At 38.4% G+C, this 26,827-nt stretch overlaps 1 protein-coding gene across 1 annotated transcript in view; it reads left to right on the top strand.

The window, feature by feature from the left end:
- Positions 1 to 17,223, top strand: part of MAP7D2 (MAP7 domain containing 2) — a 35,860-nt gene extending 18,637 nt beyond the window's left edge. The window contains exons 8-17 of the mRNA XM_026062836.1: positions 961 to 1,088; positions 7,579 to 7,811; positions 8,201 to 8,327; positions 9,663 to 9,867; positions 10,046 to 10,150; positions 11,404 to 11,457; positions 12,122 to 12,200; positions 12,922 to 13,108; positions 14,753 to 15,032; positions 15,630 to 17,223. Coding sequence (XP_025918621.1) covers positions 961 to 1,088; positions 7,579 to 7,811; positions 8,201 to 8,327; positions 9,663 to 9,867; positions 10,046 to 10,150; positions 11,404 to 11,457; positions 12,122 to 12,200; positions 12,922 to 13,108; positions 14,753 to 15,002 — 1,368 coding nt within the window. The 3' untranslated portion in view covers positions 15,003 to 15,032; positions 15,630 to 17,223. The remainder of the gene's footprint in view (positions 1 to 960; positions 1,089 to 7,578; positions 7,812 to 8,200; positions 8,328 to 9,662; positions 9,868 to 10,045; positions 10,151 to 11,403; positions 11,458 to 12,121; positions 12,201 to 12,921; positions 13,109 to 14,752; positions 15,033 to 15,629) is intronic.
- Positions 17,224 to 26,827: the final 9,604 nt, after the last annotated feature.

Below are 26,827 nucleotides of genomic sequence, written 5' to 3' on the forward strand. Positions count from 1 at the left end.
TAGCAACCTTTTAATATCTTCTTCTTTCTGGGAATCAATCGATCAATGTTAAGCAACGTTGTTTGGAACGGCCACACCATTATTTTCAGGGAACTGACATTTCTGGCACTGAAGTTTATGTTTCTGGACTTGCCTGTAACTTCTGGGAATGGGGATGACAAATAGGATGTCAGTACTGGGTATGACGATGAGTTAATCCAGTCTTGTTGGTTAACTAGTAAGCGTCCCATATTCTGGAAAGTTGCCAAGCATATTGGCAATGCCTCTGATTTATATCAATTGTTTAACTCTCTCTGTAGACATTTTAGATGCTCTCTGCTTAAAATTTGCATTATTGATCTACTGTAGTTTCCAGAAAAGCAAAGTCAAGTCATTTAGCTTGGTTGAGTCTACACATTGTAAGGTATATTTTAGAAAACTTATGCTACTGTTGTAAAACCTGTCACTTAAAGTCCTGTGTCTTGCAATAGTTAATATATACAGTAGAAGGATTCATGCCATATAAACGAGTTACGAGACAGAAGACCAAAGCTGGGAACTGAAGTTTTGTACAGCATATTCCTCAGCATGATTCAACAGTATTACATCTAGCAGCATTTATGCAAGTTGCCTAGGTGTACCACTGGCCTTGCTTAAGAGATGTTGCACATCAGTAGGATTTAGATGGTTTTGAAAATTCCATGCAGTGCCCCCCAGCACCGCCTGGAGAGGCAGTGCTTTGTTGGGGTGATACTAATCCACAACTTGTGTACCATGTCCATGCAAGACATGATTTTTTTTTTTTAATACTTATTTAAAGTAAAAGATTATATACCTCAGTTATAAGCTGGGGTTGAAAAAACTTTCATCTTAAATATATGTTGTGCAAATCTGCTTATATGCCCTCTTGTTAATAAAACTATCTAATATATTTGAAGTGTTGCTTCTAAGTATGAATACTAAAATTAACTGGTTTTCTAGACTGAGAAGATAAAGAAAGAGAAAAGACCAACAACACCTGGTTCATCATCTGGTATGGGATCTCCGCTAAGAAGGTCTGATTCTCCTGCTGCCCTGTCCAGAAGATCTGCATCACCTGCAACACCTAAGTATGCCTTTCTTATTAGTGATCTAATACATGCAGAGAACTTCTTGTTGCCTATAAAGAAGCTATAGATTCCTAAGGAACTTCCTTAGAAGCATTGCATAAAATCCAAGTAATTTGAGTTCTTCATATATATAACCTATATATATATATATATACACACACATATACACAGAAAGAGAGAGATGTAGATAAACAGATGTAATATATGTAAAATTGTGTTAAGAGGCACTTCTCTGCCTTTTCTCAGTCTTTAGAAACTATCGCTGTGCATCTACTTTTCATTTGGTAACTTCTATTAAATTTTATTTAAGATTCAACGTATTTATTTTTAAAACATGCTTACATGCTTTTGTTTTATTTGGTTTTGAAGAAATTCTGCCTAATGTGAAGAAATGCACAGAATGTGAACATTAAGTAGAAATTTCAATATGTAAAATACGCATTTCCTTTTGCTGACACGACTGCCTGGGTCCATGAATATGCTTACTATGAATCATCTAAACCCGCAGTTTTAATCTTTGTTTCTTTACAGACCTTTGTGTTTTCTTTCATACAGACTTGTGGACCAATAGCATAGCTAGGCTTAATGGCAATTGAGTTGCTTTCCTTAATTGTTTTTTGTGGACACTCCACGTACCACAGCTTGAAATTCACTAGTCTAAACCAATTTGTCTTCAGCTTCATTAGAGCAGGATACTAAGTTTGACTCAAATGCAGAAGTACGTTGGAGTAATCATGGTCTACAGTAGTTGTCTCTTTCTTTTATTTTTTTTCCTGAAGTCTTTTCATGAGCCCCACTTTTGTCTGTCTCAGAAATGATCTCCGTTTGTCTGATTATAAATACTGTTTTTTACCTGAACCTGACCATATTTTGAACCACTCTTACTAACCCCTTTTTGACAAATTTCTTCTGCTTAAAAAACTAGCTAATATTCCTTTTCTGTTTCAGCTTTGTGTACATAGCCCTTTATGGAGGATGATTTTTGTGTGTGAATCTGGTATTAGACAAAATATGGGAAACTGTCTGGCTCTGTCCTGATGGACAGTCTTTCTGTTCCAGACATACTCTTTCATGCAACTGTGAAATTGCAATTCTTTGTTCAATTTCCATTATGGGCCACAGATCCTTAAACTTTCAATATTATATATATACAGTCACCAAATTCCAAACTGTGTAATTTTGCACGTAACGGAATGATAAGAATTTACGTAACAGGAAACGTAATGACTAATCAGCTGAGGAGCAACTTTTTTCAGTACAATTTTGAATAGATCTTTGTGCAGTGGCATTGCAAAATGTAAAGAGAAAAGTTTGAGCTACAAAAATATGTATTACTCTGTAAGTTGCTGGTATTCCCTGTTCAGAGAGTATCTKTCAGTTCAGTCAACCAGTATAAAAGACATACCAAGAAGCATAAACAGTTAAACAAAATCATTGGAGGGAAATGGATTGCTGACAGTGAAGCACTTCATGATGGGCAGACACTGAAGAAGTTGGTATAGCTCGTTCTAGAGACACACTAAACAAAAAAATGATTTTGAGAAACAAACAGATGTTTAGTACAGCATGCAGGAAAGTTTGTCCAGTTGTGATTCGTAGAACTAATTTCCATAAAACGGTAGATAAAGATTGAGACTTTTTTTCCAGGAGATGCTTGTATAAATTTTGAGAACCATTTTCTAGGAAAATGTTTTAATGTCTGTAAGGAATATAAACTATTGTTTTTAGAGGAAGAAGCAGATGCTGTATGGAGGAATTAAGAAGCCTACTGGTGGCTTATTCTGTGGTTGTGAGCCACAGATAGTTCTTCTTCCCCCCGCCCCCCGTCTTCCTCAAGAGGATCTAGTTCTGACGGCTAGAAATGTGTTACTGAGCATTTAATCTTAACATGGCCCAATTAGAACACCATCCTTGACCTTGAGAGATACACCAAAGAGAATTTAAATCCATGTTTGTTACTGATTCCAGAAAGACAGTTCTGCTTCAGCACTCTTGAAACTTCCTCTCAGAAATTAAAAAAAAAAAAAAAAAAAAAATCCTGATTGGCATATTATATAAAAATACACACCTCTTCATACAACTCAAATGACAGATGATGATCTGGCTGGTCACTGGATTTAAATGTAGGGAGTCAGGCTTTGGGAACTTTCTGTTAGCCTGTCTAATCTTTCCTTTTCATTAAAAATTATCTGTGGAGCTTAAGAATATTTTGAATTCTCTTTCAACAGCTAGCTAGAGGATGGCCCAATTCAAGGTTTTGAACACATCTAAAGTAATGCAGCTTTCGAATAAAAGAGTAATATTACATAGAGCTATTGTGAGTTTGTGTTCTTTTAAGAAATGTAAAAGAGAAATGAAATTCTCTTTTCTCTAGCTGGAAAAGATCAAAACTAAGAGTGAAAGAAAACTTATTTTGAGAAAATACCACAGATAATAGAGCAAAAATGTGAGCACCCAGGAGTAGTATTTGATCAGAGCTATCTCAGAAAGAATGCTCAAGAACATGGAAGTCTTTAGTGTGGTTTCAGCAGAGCTTTCGTTGATAGGAATAATAGGGAGATGGGAGGAAAAAAAAAATGCAGCAATGCCAGAGCTGCTGACTTCTGATTTAAAATTACCCTTCTGAACTGCTGTAACCAATGACCTGTCACGTACCTGGCTTTTAAAGAAAGCACACTGTTCTCTGCCTTGCTGCTTATGTTCAAAATTGGATGTGACCTCTGACTCTGTAGTGCTACATGTACTTTATGCTTGGCTAAAATAAGCTCAGGACTCCTCTTGTGCTGTTCCTGAGACATGCTTCTGCAGTATGGGCTACTGCTGTCCCTCTTTAATTCAAATAAGAGGCATTTTAATATAAGCACCCGTGGATCCTCAGACCTGATAGAGATGCAGTGCTTGCAGAAGCCATGACAAGAATAGTTTCTTACCAGCTGCTACCCCCATGCCAGCACAGGGGTTTAGGTGAGATAATTACAGCTGTTAAATTTATTTTGTACCTTCGTTGGGAGGAAGATGCTTCCTGTACATCTGTATTCTTTAAAATTTAGTGACTAAGATCAGCCAACTTTCCGGTAACTAAGATGCTACCATTTCATGGATTTTTGAGAGTCTTTTTCTTAATTCTCCGATCTTCATATTATAAGGCACAGTTCTACATTCCCAGTTCTTAGGAGGATTTCATTACTTCCCCACAATTTCCTCCAGGGCAAAAATAAAGTACTTTTTAAACATTAAAAAAAAAAAAAAAGGTATAAAGGTACACTAGATGTTAAGTAGACCCATATGCAAGTGTTTATACATTTCCCTTAATGATCCCATTTTATGTTTTCATAACCAAGTTTCGCCCCTTCTGGTAAAAAGTAGCATCATCTAAACATTAGTAGGAGTAATACTTTTTTCCAATAACAATTTTTTTCAGTGTTAGAGGTGCCAGATGACAATATGTTTAAATAAAAGGTGGAAAGCACTGTTCACTTAATACTTTTTACTGGCATCAAATAAATTTGAAAATTTCTGAATAAAGATTCTTATTGCTGTTAGCTTTTCTCTACTTTCCACTCCTTGCACTATGCTGTTGGCAGCATAGTGCATGTTGGGAATTCAGGAAGTATTTCCATTGGGCCAAACTGGCAGAAGCTGGTGATTTTTTCCCCCATATTCTCAATAACAACATGGCAGAAACAGAGTTGAATCTAGACAAGCAGATTTAGTGATTTAATATTAGGGACTTGCAGGAAGGTGTAATTTGTTGATACTTGCAACCTTGAGAGATACTCTGTCACTCTATTTTTTACATGCTTCTCCCTTTTAGTTGCTTTAAAACAAGTAAAGCCATATTTGTTCTTTCAGCAGTAAGATCTGTAAGAAAAAAATTCCATAAGTCTAAAAGTTCAAAGCTGTATTACTTAAACAATACATTTAGCACGTTTCTTGTCCAACAGGTAAGTTGTACGGCCTGTCTGCTATAATCCCGATGCAGTGCAAGATACATAGTTCTCATGACTAGACTCCTTCCTACCAACCTCTTAAATTTAAACTGATTGTCATGTCTTTATTAAAGAACAATTTCTTCTTTATTATTACTAAAAATGACTGAGCCTTAGTTATAGGACTGTTTTGTTCCTCCTGTCACAACAAGTTAAATTAACAGCATTAAAAAGTGAAATTAAAATTTAAATTAAAAGAATTGCAAGAAGTATGTGGTGAAGTCAGAAACGTAAAGCCAAGAGAGCAGAAGGGACTACACTTTGAAAAAGTGTCTGATTAACAAGAAGCATCCTCTGGGCTTGGAGAAACATAAGAAAGGCTGTTCCCTATCTTATTCACACATTTTTTATGAAATGTAGTTGGAAATGACTGTAATGGTAAGGCACATGTGTGAGCCATGTGCCTATGTAGGTGGGGACCTCAAAGTCTCTGCCCTCATCTTTAAGAAAGCTTGAGAGTCCATCTATATCCCAGAGAGGAGAAAACTAAAGACAGTGCTAAAAACAGACCAACCACAAACTAACCAATGTCATTCTCTTCTCCTATCACTCCTATCTTTTACTAAAGTAAAAGATCTGGAAACACTATGAATTCCCTCTGTATACCTCCCAAAGCATGTTTCCATCAGGGAGCAGCCACTGCATGCTGCCCTGCAAGGGAGGGCAGGCCAGGAGCTGCGAGGGACAGCGGGCAGGCAGGGACAGGGACCTCACCCGCAGGGCCCCAGCCCACAGCACCCAAAAAGGCAGCCAGGGCAGGTCTGGTGACAATGACCAGGGGTCAGCCAAGAGGCCAGCGATGGCCAGGTAAGGCCGTAGTAATGAGGCAGGTCTGAGGCTAAGCCAGGGCATCAAGTCAGGATCAGCAAGGTCTGAGGCCAGGCACAGGCATACCTACAACGTAGCTTAGGCAAGGACCAAGGGCAAGGGCCTGAGCTTACGTGGGGCTCCTGGGCTCCCGGGCAGAGGGTGCCTAGGTTGAACCCTGGATCTGGCTGGATGCAGTAGTTCCAGCAGGCCCAGGGCTTTTGGAGTCTCTGATGGCTCTTCAGTGGGAGCAAGAGAGTACGGACAGTGCAGCACTCTGTGATCTTTGCCTCCCCACAAACAGGGTTTAAATGAGCTCGCTGTCTTCTGGTGTCTCGACCTCTTTCAAATGCAGCATGATACGCTGGAAAGAAACCTTTCTTTTCCCAAGCTTGAGTTGAGGCGGTGGAGGAAAGACTCATGATTTGTATCGTCTTCTCCATAATATAAATGCTGTTTTGGGTGATAGTAGTCTCTGGCCACACAATACTATAGGTAGATTTATACAAAACTTTGCACTCTAGTCCATTAATTTTCAACCATTCATAAATGTTCACATTTTTCATGCTTATGGTCTCTTAGAAGGAGTACATAGTCCAGAAAGCATCATGTTGTAATACATGAAACTGTATATTGTGTAGATGAAAAAAGGTGGTAAGGGATAATACATTTGTATCCTAATTGCATATCTGTAAGAAAGGTTAAAACTGCATGTGTAATGTCCACCTTAATGTAAGATTATTTTTTCTAGTGGGACTCAACATAAATCACTTTTTCTTTTAAGATCGTAATCTGTTTTACCTCCATAATACTTAGTCACACAGTCTTTCTTAATGTTACAAGTATTTAATATTAGTTACTGCTGCTATATAAATAATAAATAGTGTTTGTATGTAGTTTTATGTTTCCTTGTAATCTGTTCTCTTTAATATGCACGTATTTTCACTGACTATCAAGTATCTTTACCCTTTCACTTTCTAAGAACTGACTTCAAGGTTATCACACAATCTAAAGTATGCAACAGGCGAATGGGCTATCAGCAGCGCTGCTGGCATGTAGTGCTGTTGCCACAAGTGCAGCTGTGTAGAAGATCCCAGGGCCTCAGTTTTGAGCCTTCAGTCTGTTGTCTTGATGCTGATTAAAGCACTGAAATAATGGGGCTGACTGTAGAATGATTTGGTCAGTTCTGTCTCTTCTTGTGCTGCCCAGCTTTACGCTGGTATGTAGCAATATTTGATGCTGTTTTAGAAAATCAGATGCTATTAGAAAAAGACCGTGTTTGAGAAGGCTGTATTCAGATGAAAGCATCACACTACAACTCATCATAATTGCTCCAGACAGAAAGCAGTTGTAGCTTTGCTTTAAATGCTGAGATGAGCTATTGAACACAATAATGTTGACAAAATTATTTATGAAATGGCAGTTGGTAGTCCATGATTTCATATTGCTTTCCTACAACTCAGACAATATTTTTGATCTTTTATATCAGACTTTTCTGTAATCATTTGCACTTGCTTGATAATTTCCTGCATTTCAGGTTTGGATTGTTTTGCCTCCAGGGTATTTTCTATGCAGTATTGTGCAAAACCGCTGATATTCCTGTGTAGCCAGAGACAAGAAGAATCATATTTGTAAAGATGGAACTTCATTACCAGTTGCATAATGGACTCTTTGACTTTTGTTTCCCTCATCAGGACAGTTGCAAAGACTTATCCTCAGTCTCCTAAAAATGCCAAACAATATCCAGCTTCACCTGTGAAGCATCGTGCCACTTCTAATCTCAGCCAGGAAACTCCTAAAAAGAAAGCGGACAAGGAGAAGGAGAATGTCAGTCATCAAAAATCCTCAGGAGCGCGCACTGATGAGGCAGGTCAGGTAGCTTCTGAGAAGCACGTGCCTTCTGCAGGAAAGACTGAAAGTAGTGAAGGTGAGTGTTATTGCAAGAAGGTATTGCAAGGTACTGTGGGTCCATGAAACTTTTAAACAATGAGGTTCTGTTCTCTTCCTGAAGCTACTCAGTGATGGGTTTATGAGTACCTGTAAAGGTACCTACTGGAACCAGTAATTGTATAATTCTCACCAGGCAACCCATGTTTGGAAAATATTTGTTGCTAATGGGAATATGAAAATGTTGAAATCCAGGGATGCTCTTACTTATCCCATGTTTCATCTGCTGAAAGTGCTGATACATGCTTTGGAAAAGCAAGGATGGCTTAATGGTGTGAACCAGACCCATTTCAGCCACTGTCCAAGTGTGGAAGTGCTGGGCACTCTCTCATATCCCTGCCTAACTTTCCAACCTTGATGTTCTTCCAGGGAAGCTCACAGCAGGAACAACTGATGCAGAAGAAGCTTCAAAAATTCTAGCTGAGAAAAGGCGACAGGCACGCCTGCAAAAAGAACAAGAAGAAAGGGAGAGACAAGAAAGAGAAGAGCGGGAGAGGTATCTCTGTTAATTTGTGCAAATTAGTGCCTAATAATAATGTCTCTCTACTACTTGTACTGTGGACTGTACTGACACACAGTCCTTGTCCCAAAAAGTTTATAACCTGTACCATTGAAGATGCTAGAAACTGTGCTGTTTTGAGAATCAAGGCAGCTATTCAGGAGCTGACATTTAAGTCTTTATTTCTTTAAATTTTGACCCATTATTTATTAGTGTCTTTTGCAGTCTTTGTCTAGTACAGTTAGAAAATAGTAATTTTGCCCCTTTAAGAAGTCTGAAGACACAATCATTCATCCAAATACTTCAAATGTGTCCACACTGCAGTCTGCAGGACAGTGTAAAAATACTTGAGGTAGTTTTAAACGAGCTAGTCCATGCAGAAGGAGCAATTTTGCAGTAACAATATATGCCTTAGACTGCCAGGCATCTTGCAACAAATCAAGCTGAAATGGATCTCCCTGCCCAGCTCTGTCATGGGCACTTGAGGGCATTAACAGTGTGAGCACAGTGAAGTTTGCTGTGTCTAACCATGAAACGCTGGCTCTCTCCTGGGAATGAGCTTTTAGGTTGTTCTCTGCGTTGGATGCTGGTTGCAAGTGTCAACAAATTACACCTTCCTGCAAGTCCCTAATATTAAATCACTAAATCTGCTTGTCTAGATTCAACTCTGTTTCTGCCATGTTGTTATTGAGAATATGGGGGAAAAAATCACCAGCTTCTGCCAGTTTGGCCCAATGGAAATACTTCCTGAATTCCCAACATGCAAAGTTGAGAATGATCAGTAGCCAAAGCAGCTCTTGAATGAGATGACCGAGGGGCGTGACGTCCCTGGGCTGGCCAGTGACCAGCATAGATTTAACATACCACTGCGCTTCATGGGCTCTGTTTGCAGCTTCTTGTGCAGCCTATTTATCTTCAGCTGAAATGAAGGAAGGAAGGATTTCCTTGTTTATGAATACCAGCATTCTGGGCCTGAAATGATATACAAGGAAGAGGGACATTTTTACTTTTGAACCTTACAGAACATTATTTCTTTATATTCTATTTGAAATCAGAATTAGCATGTTTTCTTTTTTCTTTCTTTAATCATGCTGTTTTTTAAAGGGAAATATAATTTCTGTGAAATATTTTATGGAAGAGAAATAAGATTGGAATAGAAGTTTAATAGCCATCTGAATTCTGGATGTGCACTCAACCTCTTTGTATCTCTGCATTTCCATAAAAGTGTGTACTGAAGCATTTATTAGTTGATGCCGATTGTATGCCAAACATATAATAGGATTCATACTAAACAATATGAAACATTTTAAAAATACTGGTATATTCTTGCAGGCTTGAAAAAGAAGACCAGAAGAGAAAGGCAGAAGAAGAAAGACTTCATCTAGAGGAAGAAGCTCATAAGAAAGAGGAGGAAAGAAAACGTGAAGAAGAAGCAGCTAGAAAAAAGGCAGAAGAAGAAGCCAGGAGGAGAGCTGAGGAGGAGCAAATGCTAAAAGAAAAGCAAGAAAAAGAGCTCCAAGCCAAACTTGAGAAACAGGTATCATCTCAATTACAGATATGAAACTTTTTGTATTTTAGAAGGTTGTTATTGCTGTAACTCTGCCAACAGTAATATGGATATATCTGTATGTATGTGGATATATAAGATAGTACAGTATCTGGTAATCTGCCTGAAATAAATAATGGACCTATAATATTTTACACATTTTGATTAGAAGGAAGAAGCAGAGATCAAAGCCCGTGAGGCAGCTGAACAACTTCGTCTTGAAAGGGAACAAATCATGCAGCAAATTGAGCAAGAAAGACTGGAGCGGAAGAAGGTAGCTACTTGTTTCTCATTTAAGATAATTATTTCATTTCTTGTTTAAATACACAAACCCAGAAGTTTACCCATTAGTGTCTACAAATAATAATCTGGATAAGATTACAGATCGCTATTTTTGCCTCATGTAATATATGCTACTTGCAAGTTAGAAGAACATGGACATCAAAATCTGTAATGACGTGGAATTACTAAGGCAGATGGCTTTCTACTAGACATTGAACCAAATACAGAATTGGCCTCTACCCACAAAGTTAAATACCTGAGAAAAATATGGAATGACATGCTAAGGCAAATGGTGGTTATTGCCCAACTGGGGACATCACAGACTATTGAGGAATATGAGTGGCTTTGTTTTAAAACTTACTCAACAAAAGCTCCATGTTTTTAATTGAGAAAGTCAATGTGATTAAAAAACAGGTTTCCTCCCACCTGGCTTGTCTCTGGTTACATACATTATGCAGTGGCAGCATGACTGTCTGGCTACTATTGCAACTGTTTCTGCACAAGGAAATGGCTGGAGCTGCATAATTTAGCTTTACATACAGCTCTGTGGCGGCAAAGAGGGAACAACTGCAGAGCTGCACAGTACAGAACCTCTGTCCGGTTGTAAAAGGTCATCTTTCCACATATGTTATTCCGGTATGTTATTTTTAACTGTTTACCACTGTGCTGGAGGCACGTTACAGTTGCAGATTAGAATATCAAACCAAAATGACTTTAAATCTGAACATTTCCTTTCACTCTGGTGCAAGGAGACAAGATTTGTTGAGAGATTTTTAATGAGCAAAGAATTAAAAAGTGATTTTAGAGTAACACCTGCCACATTTCCATCAGGAATAACTTCAAATACTTCATTTTACTCCTCCATTCCAGAAAGCCTAACTATTTAAAAAGCAACTGTTTGGAAATAGTTGGAAAAGCAACTAGATGGGAAATGATAGCTGTTGTTAAATAAATGTCTTGTTTTGGAACAGAGCAGAACTCATGACTGCAAACACCTGGTACTAAATGTTTATCTCTAAATTGTATCTAGTGAGAAAGTCATGTTTTGTGAGACAGGATGCATAAAAGCCAACTCCCATCTGTTTTTTAATCTTTTGTTTTCTTTATTTGTTTTCTTATTTATCTTCCCTTTTTCAGGACAGGCAGGGATGAAGTCATCATAGTAGAGAAACACATTGCTTTATCAGTCTCTCAAGTTAAATATGTCATCTGCCTTCTAATGCTCTAGTTTATTTTGATTTCTAGAGAATAGATGAAATAATGAAGAGAACAAGAAAGAGTGAAACACCAGAAATAAAGGTATGAACAGTGTGCGTTTGGGTTTTTTTTGTTTTTGTCTTTAGTTAGTTAGTTAGTTTATAACCCATATGTGAAAACTGAACTCTAGCGTGGTTCCATGTTAGTAGGTATACTTAGGTATACTCTGTCCCCAAATCTTAGGTGCATTTTAGAGCTCTACTAATCCTCTGTCACAGTTATTGTTGTGCCACTGCTATGGAGACCCAGCTTTGTGCAACTGTTGTAGACTCACCATCCAGCAAGGTGGGTAGAGCCCACTCCTTGATGGTAGTACTTGGTGCTGGAGCTGGAGCATCTGCTGGTGTCATAGATCTTCTCCAGCATTGTATCAGCCAGTGTGAACTGGTTACTGAGCTCCGTGTATTAAGCCTGTCAGGAATGTAGGATTGAGAACAGGCAGAGTCTAGTTTTCACTTCTGTTTTATGTTTTCTACTAAGGAAACTGTCTCTTCAGTTACTTTAATAAGCTCCCTGACCTTTCAAATAGGGATTTGTTTTTTTCTTTGAAATAAAGGAAATTCCTATGCTTAACAAAAAAATATCTTCTATTGCRTTGGACCACCTGCCTGCCATGGGCACTCTCCCAAGTTCTGAGTCCAATCAGTTTCATCAAAGTTGCAGTCCTTCATCCAATACAGTTAGTTGATCTATTACTTGATTACAGAAGGAGGAGCCAAAACTGGAGATACCATCAACTTTGAATGTGGAAAAGCAACCAAAAGCCCTTGTTCTCAACCAGCCAGGTAAAACTTGCCTTATTTTTCTGACTTGTTTTCACAGTTAGTTCTTTTTAAGAGATTTGTAATCTCAGAGCACTGTATTATCACAAGTTCTTAGCTTTCATCTCAAAAAGGAACAACTACATTTGTGTGAATGTGTCGAATGTTAGAAACTAGAGGCTCACCTGTTGTTTTGCCACTTAAGTAGAAGCAGAAGAAAGTTTCTCCTCCACACAGTACCTGAGATAACATTTATGTAAATGAGAAGTTCCAGCCTGCAGATTGGTTTGGTTGCTGAGTTCTACATTCTAGTTTTGTAGATACAAAATTTTGCACACAGTCAAGTTTGCAAGTTTTTTATAACATTGCTCTATATTTCTTGCATTTGATATGACTTGATGAAAGCAGCATATGTATTTTAAGAATTATCAGAAAAAGGTAGCTGTGGAATTTATCTGTATTGTGTTTATTTGCACCAGCCCAAGGCTTTTAGTACATGACATAAAAGATAAGAAGCCAGAAGAAAATGTATTTAAATTTAAAAAATGTAGCATAGAGAGCAATTTTAGAGTGGAAAGGAGGACTGACAATATACTACAATGAGTCATAGATGAAATTGGCTCCTACTGTATTGTCAGTCCTCCTTTCTACTCCATGTATAACTTAAAAGCATTTCTGATTTTTTTTTTTAAACAATTTAAATAAAGATATTGCTACTGTCATATTTTCTAACCTTCTTTTTCAGAGATCAATGGATTGGAAACCTGCCTGAAAAATAAGAGCTCAGAAAGTGCTGCCTCTGTAATCCCATCCCAAGATGTAGTTGCTAATGGACTTAAGTCAGTTTCGGGAATTATTCAGCTGGAAGCTGTTGATGGGAAAACTAACAGCATGGAAGATTCAACAGATGAGGTTCAGTCTATGGATGTGAGGTATGGACCATATCTACTAGTAGAAATCATGGAATTCATATTAGCCATGTCTGAAGTTTTCAATTTATTTTTTAATACTCACTCCTCTGCTTCTCGCCTACCCCACAATGTGTCAGTCTGGTGTCTGCTGTTTGGTGTACTCCCACTGATTATACATGCTTCTGTCAAGATGCAAATGCTTAGCTTCAGACTAGAGTCAACAGAGCTTCATCTTGCTCTCATGCACTGAAAAAAGTACTGAAAACCTTCTATGGTTCTTACAAATTTCTTACAAATTTGCCCAAACCTTTCAGATTGTTCTGAAAATTCAGGATGCGTTACTGTGAAAGTAATTACTGTAGATATTGTTCAGATGCCACCAGTTTTTTATTTGTATCAAAATTGCATGAGCTCCATATAAACAGAATAAAATACTAAATTCATAATTTTCTTGATAAATTGAACAAATATATGCAAATCAGTAAATAACTTCCTGTTTATTAATACTGTTGAATTTTGATGGGAAGATCTGCATGAAAGGAGGATGTTGATAATTTAAGGTTGCTATGGGAAATCTAGCTCTGAATTTTAAACATGGCATTTTGAGACTGTAGTTCCCTAATCAGCAAGTCAAATTAACCCCTTATACTGTTTCAGTACTTCCAATAAATCTGCATAAGAACATAAGAAATGCCATACCAGGTGAAACCAGAGGTCCATCTAGGTTATTACTCAGTCTCAGAGAATAGCAATAAGAAAAAAATAGTCAGGGAGAGCCCCGCCACTTTCTGCAATCCAAGACCACACGGAAGTATGGTTTAAGGGATATGGGAGGGTACACCTCTCCCTTTCTAGTATCCACTGATGGACCTGTTGCCAATGAGTTTGTCTAACTCCTTTATGAACTTGCTGATACTATTTGCATACGTGTCCTCATCTAGCAGCAAGTCCCACAGCTCAGTCCCACTAGGAAAAGTATGTTCTTTGATCTGTGTTAAACCCAATCTCTTACTAGCATTATTGAGCACACCCTAGCTTTTGTGTTGCAGATTTGATGCTCAGTAGTTCTGCTCTCAGCCTATCCACCGCCTTCATGGTTTTAGAAATCTTAGTGAAACCCCTTCTCTGCCTTCTGCTCTCCAAACTGAAATGTGTCCCAGTGTTTCTAGTCTCAGCAAGGGGTCAGCTGGTCACAACACTTGTTAGATTAAATTTTCTGGGATTTCTATGTCTGAAGTATATCACAAGATCTTAAGAAATATATTTTTATTTAGATTGTGAAATGTGAGTACTTTAGGTAAAGGTTGCAGGATCAGGACAATAATTTGCAAGATGTAATAAAAATAGTATATTTAAGTAATGGAATGGTGCAGGTACTGAAATAATAGCTGTTCAATAGTTGTTCAGTAAACCACCAGATATTAACTACCAGAAATGTAATCTTAAGAGATAAATGTTCACATCACACAGACACCACGACCATTATTTTTTAAGGAATAATCTCTTTTTGTTTGGAGTAGGATATATTTTAGATAAAGGCTTGCTGCAACTAGCCTTAAGATAAATAGTAATTTTTTTTTCTGTCAGAAGATTAATTTGATTTTTGCTTAATGAAAAGTCACACACCTTTGTTTCTGCATCTTCTTTCTTTTATCTTTTGTGTAGCCCGGTTTCAAAAGAAGAACTCATCTCTATCCCTGAATATTCACCCATGAATGAACTCATGCCCAGTGTTTCTTTGGACCAAAATGGGACAAGTAATGCCAAGGCTCTTGAAGATCTTTTGGATTTTACAGGCCAAGCTACTTACTCCAAAATCTCCAGTGAAACCATTAGCCTAGATGACTGTAACAAAAACTTGATTGAGGGATTTAACAGTCCAGGACAGGAAAATACACTTAATTCTATTTGTTAACAACCTTGCTTTTTTGCAAAACAGATAAAGGTACAGTATTGTGATAAACACCTTAAATACAATAACTTGCTGTGATTACTTATGAGCTTTCTAGAAGAATGTATCAATGGTAAACAGCATATGTGGAGAGAGGAAGAGAGCTGGTCTCCAGGATATTTAAATTTAGCATAATCTTTCATATTCACAGCTCTTAAGTTGGCATCATATGTGAACTGAATGCATCATAGCAACTGAAAGTATCTGGTAAATTAAACACTTCATTTATCCATTCAGAATATAGTGAAAAGAGAGTTGTTTTTTCTCTTCATTAATTATATACTTTTCCTACAAGTCTTTGGAGCCCATTAGCATGAAGAATGCAGTTAAAAGTAGGGCCAGCCTAGAAAATGGTAATTATTGTTGCTGCTTAYCCTTTTTCACTGCTGTAATATTTGCAACACGATGTAGAATAATTTATCCTGGAAAGCCAGCAAATTACGTGAAAAAAAGTATAGTAGGATTTAACGACAGTTTTAAAATACAATGCCACAGACAATTTTAACAAAAGAGTGTATTCTAAATTACAAAACTGAAGTCATCTTACTTGCATAGCTCACTTGGTTTTCTTTCCTTTCATTTAATTGACAGAGGTAGCAGTTTGTGGAGGATATCTATCCCTGTGATGCTACTGGCAGTAAAATATGAGCTCGTCACTTGAAAAAGCTTCTGCAGTCCTTGAACACTGGATTTCAAATAATCAGAGTTGAATATAACTTTGTCTTCCCAAGGGATACGTTGAATAACTGGCTGCTTTTGGTAAAAACTGGTGACCTAGAGCCTTGGTAGTTTCAGGGAAGACTGTGTGTGCATTAGAATTTGAGCTTTAGCTGCTAATAAAGCACTTATTCTTTTAATTTAAAATTCATCTGAACACTTCACTGTGATTTTTTTTATTTTCACTGTGCATTTTATTTTAAAATCATTCTTCCTTAAGTTTTCTCATTCATCTATTTAGATACCTTTTTCTTGTAAATAATGATGAGGTTTGCCCACAGTGCATTGAAATGAAATACACTGTACTCTAGTTTTGTGCCTATCTTTTTTTTTTTTTTTTTCTTTGCCGTTAATAAGGAATTCTTGGCAACTTTTATGCAGGTGTATAATTCAAAGCTGTAGCTGAAGAGGCAAGAAAAGTATACAGCTGCTGGAATCAAAAAGAGCCTTCTTATTAACTGTGGAGTGTAGGAGTTATCCCTTTATGATTATGTTGACATTTTTAGTCACTAGTGGCAGTTACTGGTTAATGCTAATAGTCCTGGAGCGACTATCACTTATGTGTTAAAATCATACTTGTAACACCTGTAAACAATGTAGGCAAAATGCCTAGTATAATCCCTTAATATGTATTGTATAACTGTAGTAGATCCAAATGAGTATGTCAAGGGGGTCAGATAACACGTTAATCTTTGGAGATACAGACACTTGGTTAATACCAGCAGGCTTTCAATCATGTGGAGAAGTATTTTGTCTTCCTATAGGCTCAGCAACAACAAAATATAGTCAGCAGCAAAACAATAAAAAAAAGTTGCAGCAGAAATCCAAAAGCTGAGAGACACAGTGAACGCTGCTAGCCTCCTTAATATTCTATAAGCATCTGTATGGAAAAATTCACATCAAAAATGTATAATGTGTAGACATTATGTGCCATACAATGTTAATTTTATTTCTGTTGGTGAACTATGATAACTTTTATGCTAGATCATGTGCTGCTTTGAAGACATTTTTGTCCAGTTCCTTATTAAAAAAAAAAAAAGAAAGAAAGAAAGAAATACAAATCTGTTTGGAAATGAACACAAAAAAAGTGAAAACTTTTTTTTTATATGTAAGGGAGTTCACAGTATAGCCTGAGCTCACTTGTAGCCCTGTTCTTGTGCTTTTTAAAGCCAGCAACAGGAAAGTAACCAATGAAATTGTGTGTGATAAAGAAAGCATACCTACAACAGTCCAACTCTATTTATGTTAGTGTACTTCAGGAAAAAAAACTTTCTTTTGACTGTGCAGTAAGCTGTAGCATGATACTGTGTCTTCCAAATTAGTCCTACATTTATTTCCTAAATAAAAAACAAACAAAAAGTTTGTTTTGCTGTGATACATTGTGTTTGACAAATGTCACATTATATTTTATTATGGTGTCATTGTATAACCTGTAGATTTCTTCATTTGCATGACATGTATAGCATGTATAAAGGTGAAATACATTTTCATTTATGAATCTAACTTGTTTCATAGCTTTTTTTTTTTACTCATAACAAAAATATGACAAACTTAAAATATATTTTGATTTGTTCCAGGGTGTTTTCAGAGGAAGGGAGTCATACTGCATGAAGCACTAGTTCTTAGAGCCTCAAAATACTTAACTGTTGTTTTCTTGGCAGTATACTAATTTGCTTTCTGAAGTCTCGCCAATACATAGAAGAAATGTAGACTGGTGGCAGAAGATCCTTAAAGTGAGGGCTCCAAACTATGGCCTCCAAAATGCTAGTGGCATGAAGCCACTTCAGTGCAATATATAGCCCATGCTTCTGCTCTCAGGGGTACTGCTTGGCAAAGAAAACAAGGAAAAGAAAATTTGGGAGCCGTGGCCCCACTGGACACTGTTCTGTCCAGCATCTTAGCTGTGTGTTATCCGTTACGTAAGAGTATATGTAATATAAATGCTAAACTTATCTTCAAGCTAAATACACATATTACTGTTTAGAAAGAGACCACTCGGAGTTACTATTAGTATTCTAGTGAAAAGTTATGGAAAAGGATCAGCACAATGTTTTTTATAAAATCACAACTTCAATGAAAATTCAAAATGAGAAAATCTGCTTTTATATCAGATATATATTTTATATACATATAAAAAAAATAAGTATATTAGTACTTTCCATGGTGACACTTCATCTCACTCGTTCTGTTTTGGATCATTCATGTGATTTGTTCACTCAGTTATTTACTAAGATTAAAGGAGGGAAGACAAGTGAGTATTCATATAATAGAAAATATGTAAGAGCTTTTTTTTTATTTGCTTTCAAATATAATCTTAAAAATTTGGCTGAATATCTGGAGCAAGTACCATTATTTGAGGGATTAAATTACTTTTCCTTTTTGCTTTTGGTGATCTAACTTCTTTGTACCAATATTCGTGTTTGCTGCTATGATTCAGGTCTGCGTAATGACCCTATTTTGACAGTGGTCCTGAAACTGCGATGAGAGACCACTAGTTATTCACATGAATCCTTTGCAGAGCTTTTCTGACATAAAGCATTTGAGGATCAAGCTGTGAGAAGAAGCAAGAGAAAAGAAAATAAAGAAAAGATTCTTGAATGGCTATCTTTTATAAAGCAATCTGTAAAACAGGAGCGTCAGGAAACCCCTGAAACAGAACTCTGATGGACTAATTAGAACACAGGAACTGCATTACTGAAGCAAAACAATAAAAAGCTGTTAACAAAGTTAGACCAGTACATAATATATGCTAGTAATACATAGTGCTAACACAGCACAATGAAATAATGCGAATGTAGCTATTTCTTAGTGCGGTAAACATCAAGAAGAATTTGACACTGTTACTATCCTTTCCCAGATTTATTTTTACTAACTAGTATAACTAGCAATAAGTTTTTAAAGTAGTAAATACTGTGTACATCTAAGGTAATTGGGTGTCACAGTAACTCTGTGATTAGGATCAGCATTTTCTGTGGAATTGCTCTGGGCGATGACACCCAGGCTTGTCTTAGGCCTGGCAAAGGCCTGTAGCAGACTCCATGGCTCTTGGCTCCCTCATGTTCATTGCAAAACCAGGTGGCATCAGGAATGGGGGGATCTGGCTCTGCACCCAAACCTGCATTTTCAGTTAGTGGTAAAGGGGACAGAAGGGGGGAAAAGTGATCCTCGTTCCTGTAAATGTACAAATTACATATATGCGGAAAGCAACAGAAACCGCACGGGATACTGCCCAGCAGGATTGGGATCTTCCCTTTGCCACTGTTCAAAAAGTGACTTGCTGCTTCCCACCCCACCAAAGCCCCAGCCTTGCTTGTGTGATGGGGGTTGGGGATGGGGCAGAAGCCAGGAACAAACCTCCTGTTCCCCACAGCTGGCCGTAGCATGGCAGGACTGTCCAGCTTTGCGTTTCATGCATAAACTCAAGCAAGTGGCCGGCCATTTCAGGCGCCGCTGCCACCACTGCACTCGTATTTCGGGCGTTGGCAGTGCAGCACTGCAGCTCTTTTGCTACTCCACGACCCCGTGTGCCTGAGGTAGCACAGCGGCCTCATCTAGGGTCAGTCGTGGCTGGTCAGAGGGGCAGGGGATCACCAGGGCAGCACCGGAGCTGCAACGCTGCACAGCAGCCTGGAGACCCTTGTAGAAGATGTATTTCCTGTAAAGCCTTGAATTGTGGTGCTGTCCCCATATTATCTGCCCTGGTGTACCCCCCCATCCTATAAAACCTTGTATGGAGGCCCCTGCCATGAGTCAGGAGACATTAAGAAGTCTGTTTTAGGCTCTAAAATGTGAAGTACATCCATAGCAGGTATCATCTCATTAAACTAGCTGACATTCAGCTTGCTTTCTGTCCTCCCAGGACAAGGGGTGTGAGACCGCTGAGCAGCTGCCTCTGCTGGCAAAGGGACACTGAGCTCTTGCAGCGTTGCCCACTGAGGGGGCGTTTGCAAATAGCAGCTGTTGCGTCACTCCCATGAGTAACTGGTTTCCTCTGTGTCTTACCTACTGAAAGGGTCTTAACATGTAAAGAGTTTAATATTCAAGAGCCAAAGGCTATTTACTTTGTGAGGTGTATTTCTTGTTTTCTCTAATCCGCCGCCCACATGCTGCACTGGAAGAATAAGAACAAAACTGTCTTTTAAGCTGCAGACAAACAAGTAAGTTCAGTGGGGATACACCTCCCTTTCTCCTGCATTAGTGGTGTGCAGATCTTCCTCCTTACTTCCACCCCTTCCCTCCCTCCTATACAAGAACAGCGTAGACTGAAAAAAAAGTCTTGCTTTACTCTCATTTTAGAACCACGCTGTCCAAGCTGTCGGTTGCCTCCAAAAACAGCATGGAGTGGTTATTGACCTATGTTGCCTCTGTGTGTGGGTGTAAATTTGTGTAAAAGTTACCTGACATTTTGGGATGCTGTTTTCCAGTATTAATATTAAATTCTGGAAAATTTATTAGTGTTGGGCCACTGTGCTAAAATCTGGAAAATATATGGATTGATCTTATGACTAATTGCAATTTTCTCTGGATTTTTTTTAATATTTAGAAAAACAGTTTAAATACATTCAATCCCTCAGGAATACATATACTTTAAAATCATAGAAATCTTAAGATATTTGAATGCATTTTTTGTTATTGCTATTAGTAACAGTAATACTGCAACCCACAATGTTCTTCTCTCCCCCACTTTTTTATCCCATCATTTATCTTATCCTTATGATCTCTTACAGCTGAAAATTAGGTAGTGCTATTCATTCCGTTGGCCAGTTTAACTTATCTATTGAAGCAACATTTTAAGCAAAAAAGCCCTTAAATTGCAAGCAGAAATACTAAGAGAGAGTATGCTTAAGCTTTTAAAATAATTGTCTAAAACGTAAGAGAATGGTTTCTTGACTATCAGAATAATTTTTAACACTTGTTTTCTTCTTAATTACTTTTTTGTTCTCCATCTCATAGTACTGAACTATTATGATACATGCTATAGTATTTCTAAAGCTTGAAAACTGAGGTAGTAATGTTTTCAAACTAGTGGGTCAGACGATTACCTGAAGCCTGCAATTTGCAGGATCAAAATAAATGCTCTGGGAACTAGTGTGTGATGTTCATTTGAGGGATTTACAAAAATAGATGTGTATTCCTGCTGAAATGGAGCCTTAATGATTTCCAGAGAAAAAAACAACTGTGCTTCAGGGGAGACTCAGTGAATAGAAGGAAATGGTAGGCAATGTGCTGCACTCCTCTATGAAGTCCTTACACTAAGAATGAGTTTTTAAAATAGTTACATAAATAAACCAAATCATAAACGATGCATTATCACTCGTATCTTCTTGCTGTGTCTGAAAGGAATAACTTGAAGTCAGAGGCAATTGTAGGTGACTGACACTATACAGGAATGGACCCAAGAACCTAAAATAGCTGGATAAAAATTTTCATGGGTGTGAAATAAGATCACAATCAGGGAAATTACAGTATTTCCTCAAATTTTCTGTAAATACCAGCCACACTCACCAAATTCAATACATGAGCAGCACTTACCAATCCCACTGAAAGACCATGGGAAAACAGCAAGCAGTATCAGGGCAATATCTGTGACACTGTATTAACATTATGTTCATATAACCCTTTTCAGAATAACTTTTCTCTTTTAAAATACAGATGGCAACATCATGTAAAATATCATTATTAGCACCTTAAATATGCAGAGTTATGGGGGTTTATGCTAATAATTTATATGGAGTTGCTCCTAATTTTCCTGGTGTGAGTTCTCAATTGAGAACAGCTTTCATTCTTTTCTTTTTTTTAAACCTCTTTTATCAGTTCAAATAAAACAAATCTGAGATAACATAAATTCTTGTGGTTACCTGGTAGAATAAGTTTGTTCTTACCAGTTCCTGGACAAAGACTGTCCATACCTTAGATGGCAGAGAAGCACAAAATCAGAGGAGTGTTTAGGACTGAGTAACTGTTGGCCTCCAGCAGTAGTGGAGGCTATGAGACACTGCTGTCACATGCAATGTAATCCTGATCAGAAATGAGTAAAATTCAATACAGCCTCTTCTCAGGTGAAGACTGTCAGAACTGAACTCTCCTTTTGGCAAGAAACTTCTGCATTTCTAACCTACATTTTCACATGGTTAGTTTATGCTCATATGCTCTTGGACCAATCTAGTTTAGGGTTGAAAGTGTCATATAACAAATGAAACTGTTAGTGGCCTTGACAAATAAATAAGTTGATGGAATGAAGGAGGAAGAAAAAAAGGATGGATGAAGGTAGCAGTGTTGCCTAAAGAATGCTAAGATACTTTGTACATATCTATTATTGAACAATTAATATTAAAATTCCTAAGACAAATGAGTATCAGTAACACCCACAATGTCCTATCAAACTGTGTGTTTTGAAATCTGCTCTCTCTTCAGACTTTCCCATCCTGCTGTTTCATTGCAATTTCTCATTCTGTCACCCTTCCAGATTGTGGTTCTTGCACAGGCAAAGAAATGCAGCCACTCTACCTTTCTGCTTCCTCTTTGAATTAGTTTGCTATGGCGTCTTAGATCACAAGCCTAGTTCAAAGCCTTTGCTTTTAAAACCCTTTGTTAACTGTGTTTATGTCACATATTGGTATTAATTCATACACCAAAATTGTTTTTGATGGTATATTGCCAAAATCATACCAAGCTGACATAGGCCGTACACCTAACGGCAATGGCATAGTTTTTACATTTTGTTACAGGAAAGTCATGATAACCTCATAAATAAAACATAGAGGCATCATTACGTCATGAGATCCCAGCCTTGCTAAAGGCTCTCTTTAAAGAATAATTTGGTGATACTATCTGAGCCAAGTCATGCAGTCAGTCATCCACTCACGTTCCTTCAGGTTTTAATTAAATGATTACTTTACAGCTTCCCTTAAATTTCAAAGCTAAATAATGTGGGTCTTATTTCCTCAATTAAGGAGGGAATTGTTATCTGTTGCTTTGAGCTTGAATTTAAAAAAAAAGTCACAGTTCTATAGAAAGCTGTTGAAATAAGCTCTTGCAACTTTGCTTGTTTGTTTTCTGTTTTATTCTGGACCAAATTCTTTCCTTGTCTGGCTGAGATGCAACAGACTTGAAGTCGAAGTTATTTTCCCAAGTAACTTTAGGTGTTGATTTAAGCGTCAGTATCTCAGTTTCTGTAAAGTAAGAGAAACAGCTGACACTCCTTCAGTGGGGAGTTTAGAGGCTTAGCTAATTTTGTTCCACTGAATGACGGAATTTTTTTTTTATTAGAGGAAGCAAACATGTTGTGTGCCCGCAAAGGATTAGGCACACTCATTTCATAACAGCAAACATACTTTGTGGTTTGGCTAAAGTATTTTGATATAAATGAAAGAAAAAAATGCCTGGTTGTGCTATGGGATAGGGCTGGATGAGAAGTAAAAAGAAGGATAAAGGTGAAACTTCTCTAAAAGAAGAGATCAGAGTTAATGAAGCCAATCAAGTCTTATCTGGAGGCAGAACAAAATACTAAAGCCCAGACTAAACATTTTGCTTGAAATATTGTGAAAGGTTGGCTGGTAAAAACATGATTACCCTTTGACAGCAGGTCTTGTTGATGATGAGTCTTCTCTTTGCAGATATTTACTCCACCAGATCCTCTCTAACTGCCGTGATGCACTAAGTATTACCATCTATAGGCTCTGTCTACACATACCAAAATGAATTGTGTATGACAACCAAGCTAACCCATTTCCTACCAAAAGCTTTTAATTTCATTTATCTAGTCCACTTCAGTGGAAAACAACTATTCAAAAGCAGTTGTGGTGGTGGTGACCCTGGAAGTGTGGGAAAGCCTGGGCAATGCTCCCCAGCACAGCTCAGCCTGCGTTGCTCAACCTGCTCCTGTGCCTGACCTTGCCTAGGGATTGAGAAAAGTTTAATTTCCACTTTCTTTTTTTTAATTAACATGCTACTGTTCAGCAAAGTTCAGCTCCAATAATAACATTTTATGCAGAAAATGAAGTGCCTAGTTTAAAAAACAAATACGTAAGATCTGTCTACTATCTAATATTAATTTCTGTCTTTGAATTCTAGGTTACTTCCATTCATAATTTCCAGCTGTTTAGCATGCATACCACAGCCATACGGTTTCCAAAGGGAATGTTTACAAAATTAAACATTAAAGGAATGTGAAAGCTATTCTCTATTCTAATGATATTTAATTAGAAAAACATGGAAATAGATTAAAACAGTTAGTCTTAATAAGTAGCAATTGTCAAGCCTTGTGCAATAGTAGCCTTTACAATTTACAGACAGAGAATAATGATGTTGTGGAACTACTAATAGATGCTGGTTTGAAAATTCATTTAATTTGTAAAGTGTGTTTCATTTCTTGATTTCATAGACTACACGGTCCCAACCATGGAAATCCTTGTGTATATGCTTAATGACATCCATCAAGCTAAGTGTATATTGGCTCAAGAGCATCTGAGAATTCAAACCAAAGAGGTTAATAATGAAGTATAATTTATTATATGTAATGTATAAGTTTATCATACGCAAACAGAGGTGCATTGTCTGTAGTTATTACAATTTTTTCTTGAAGTGAGGTGTCTGCTTAATTTTAAGTTTCAGGGCAGTACTAGCCACACTAGATGTAAAGAACAGGTAAACCATGACACCAACTGCAGTAAGGAATAACAATACAATTTTTCTTTCTCTGTTAGTTTCATTTTCCTAGTCTTGAGAATGAAGCCATAACTTTCTATATAGTGATTATCCTGCATATTGTAAAAAGTATGCCAAACTTGTAATACACATGACCTGCTTGAGCCCTCCAGGCTGTGGGAATTCTCATTGGCCCATGCTCCTTTGGCAGAGTGCAGAATAGCAGCATCTGCCCTGCTCAGTCTCCCTTAGTCAATCTAAAGATCACTCTGCCTTGTTCTGACTCCAAGCTCCTATTAACAAAAATAGAGATAAGGTAAAGAGGAAGCAAGCATTGTTTAGTGCAGCTTGCAACTATATTTCTGTATCACATAGCTCAGTAAATCTTTTAATTGGGAAGACATTATACTAAAGTTAATAATAACCTTATACTTCCATATGCTTTTCATATGAGAAGTTCAAAGTGTTTTGATGAAGACCCAAGAAATTATTTTGTATGACTATTGTGCTTGGTTCCTTGCATTTGAGCTAGTCCAAAAAGGACTAAAGAGCCGCGCAGAACCCTGCAAATGCTCAAGCACAGTAACCAAACTTACAGTTGTGTAGAGGGATCCCTCAGTCCCAACAAGAGCGACTCTGACAAGGTTAAGAAGACTGAGACACAAAGATTATGCTCAGCCAGAAGATCAGCCCTGTAAAAGGAAGGCAGAAAGATGTCATCTGCTAAAAGCCTGAAGGATAGCCAAAGTCGGCAGCCCACGCTGGAATCTGGAACATAAGGAAGCTGAGACCACCTATTCGAAGTACATCTAATTAAGGGGCTAAGGAGAATGCCAACAACAAGGCACCCTTCCTCTCCCTTCTTTATCCAGTGAACACAAATAGCTAACTTCACCCCAAAGCAGGCCATGGTTTGGTAATACAGTAAATGCAGCCCTGTGGCTCTGACATGGATCAAAAATGTCAGGACTATGTAACACAGAGTGCTGACTCAATACAAACTCTTTTTCTGACTCATATTTGTTAAAGAAAATGTTGACAGGCTAACTTGGTATTGGCAAGCTTTATACCGGATCGGATATCATCTGCCTGTGCCACTGTAATGGTGTTGGATCAGGTATCGTCCTTCTTCCGGTGTCTAGTGTAAAAATACAAAGCGAACAACAGCTCTGTGCTCAGGCTAAAACAGAAGTGTGTGTCTGTGTCTATCTGAATCAAACATATTAACGGATTGATCCAACAAGGCACCACTTTAATATCGCAATCTTTGACCTCAAATGCCTAAAATAAAGTGTCAGTATCATCTTTCACGTGTGGCTTTGCATGATTTTAAATCCATTTGCAGTGCTTTTTTTTACCATAAAAAGATATTCCATTTCGAAAAGGCCTCATTATGTGTCAATGTGTTCAGCTGTTGTTTGCAGCTTAAGAAAAAACTCGCTCAAATGCCAAACCTGTTAGGCCTGCTAGGTATCATGATTGACAATCAAGGGAGTGTATCCCAGTGGCCTAGAAAGGAGAATGTTCAAATTGCTGGGTCTGATTGTATCTCAGAGAGGAGTGGAGGCCTGGAATATATACTTAAAGAAGGGAACACTCCAGGAACCAGGAAAGAGCCTCAGAAAAAGCTGCTTACTCAAGTATTGCAAGAGATGCTACAAACCTCACACCGTCCTCTGACAAGTAAGTGACAGCTGCTTTAGCTATGGGTCAGCACAACAAATCAGCACCCTGTCTGGGTGGTTTTACCGCCTGACCAGAGCACCACTGGGACACCTCATATGCGGAAGTGAATTTAATCATAGGTTATTTGACCGGTAAGGCCTTAGGCAGTCTTTTGACCAAGCTTTCTCCGCCCGCCCCACCACGTCGCAGCAGAAACCAGCTAAAGCACTGGAATCACGGGTGCTGCGCTCTCCCTGCCGGAGCTGGCCTCGGCCCTTCTCCCGCCGTTCGGGCTGCAGCCCATCCCACTCCTGGTGCGGAAAGTCAGCCGGGGATTTTTAATCGCCTCAGGACACGCCGGGCAGCAAGCTTCATGGGAGAAGTTTATTTTTTCATAGAACTTTCTCGTGCAGGGGGTGACCACGTGTCTAAATAAACACCCGCAACGGCCAGAGCATGCAAGTTCATTTTTGCTGCTACCGAGGGATGGGACGGCACCTGCGGGTCCTGGGACCCACAGCGCCGAGGTCCTTGCTGCCGCGCCTCCAGCCGCCCCCACGGCAGAGCCGCTGCTCTTCTGACCCCCAAAGGCGCCCGCGCACAGGCCCGCCGCGGCCCCGCACCCCGCCGGCCGGCAGCCTCCCAGTGTGTCCAGGCACATCCTCCGCGCCCGCCCGCTCGCCCTCTCGCGGGGAGACCGTTGCCCCGGGGCCAGCAACAGCCCCCGGCGGCGCCTCGCGCGGGCGGCCCCGCCCCGCCCG

This window comes from Apteryx rowi, unplaced genomic scaffold (assembly GCF_003343035.1).
Source record: "Apteryx rowi isolate R43461 unplaced genomic scaffold, aptRow1 scaffold_194, whole genome shotgun sequence".
Lineage (NCBI taxonomy): Eukaryota > Metazoa > Chordata > Aves > Apterygiformes > Apterygidae > Apteryx > Apteryx rowi.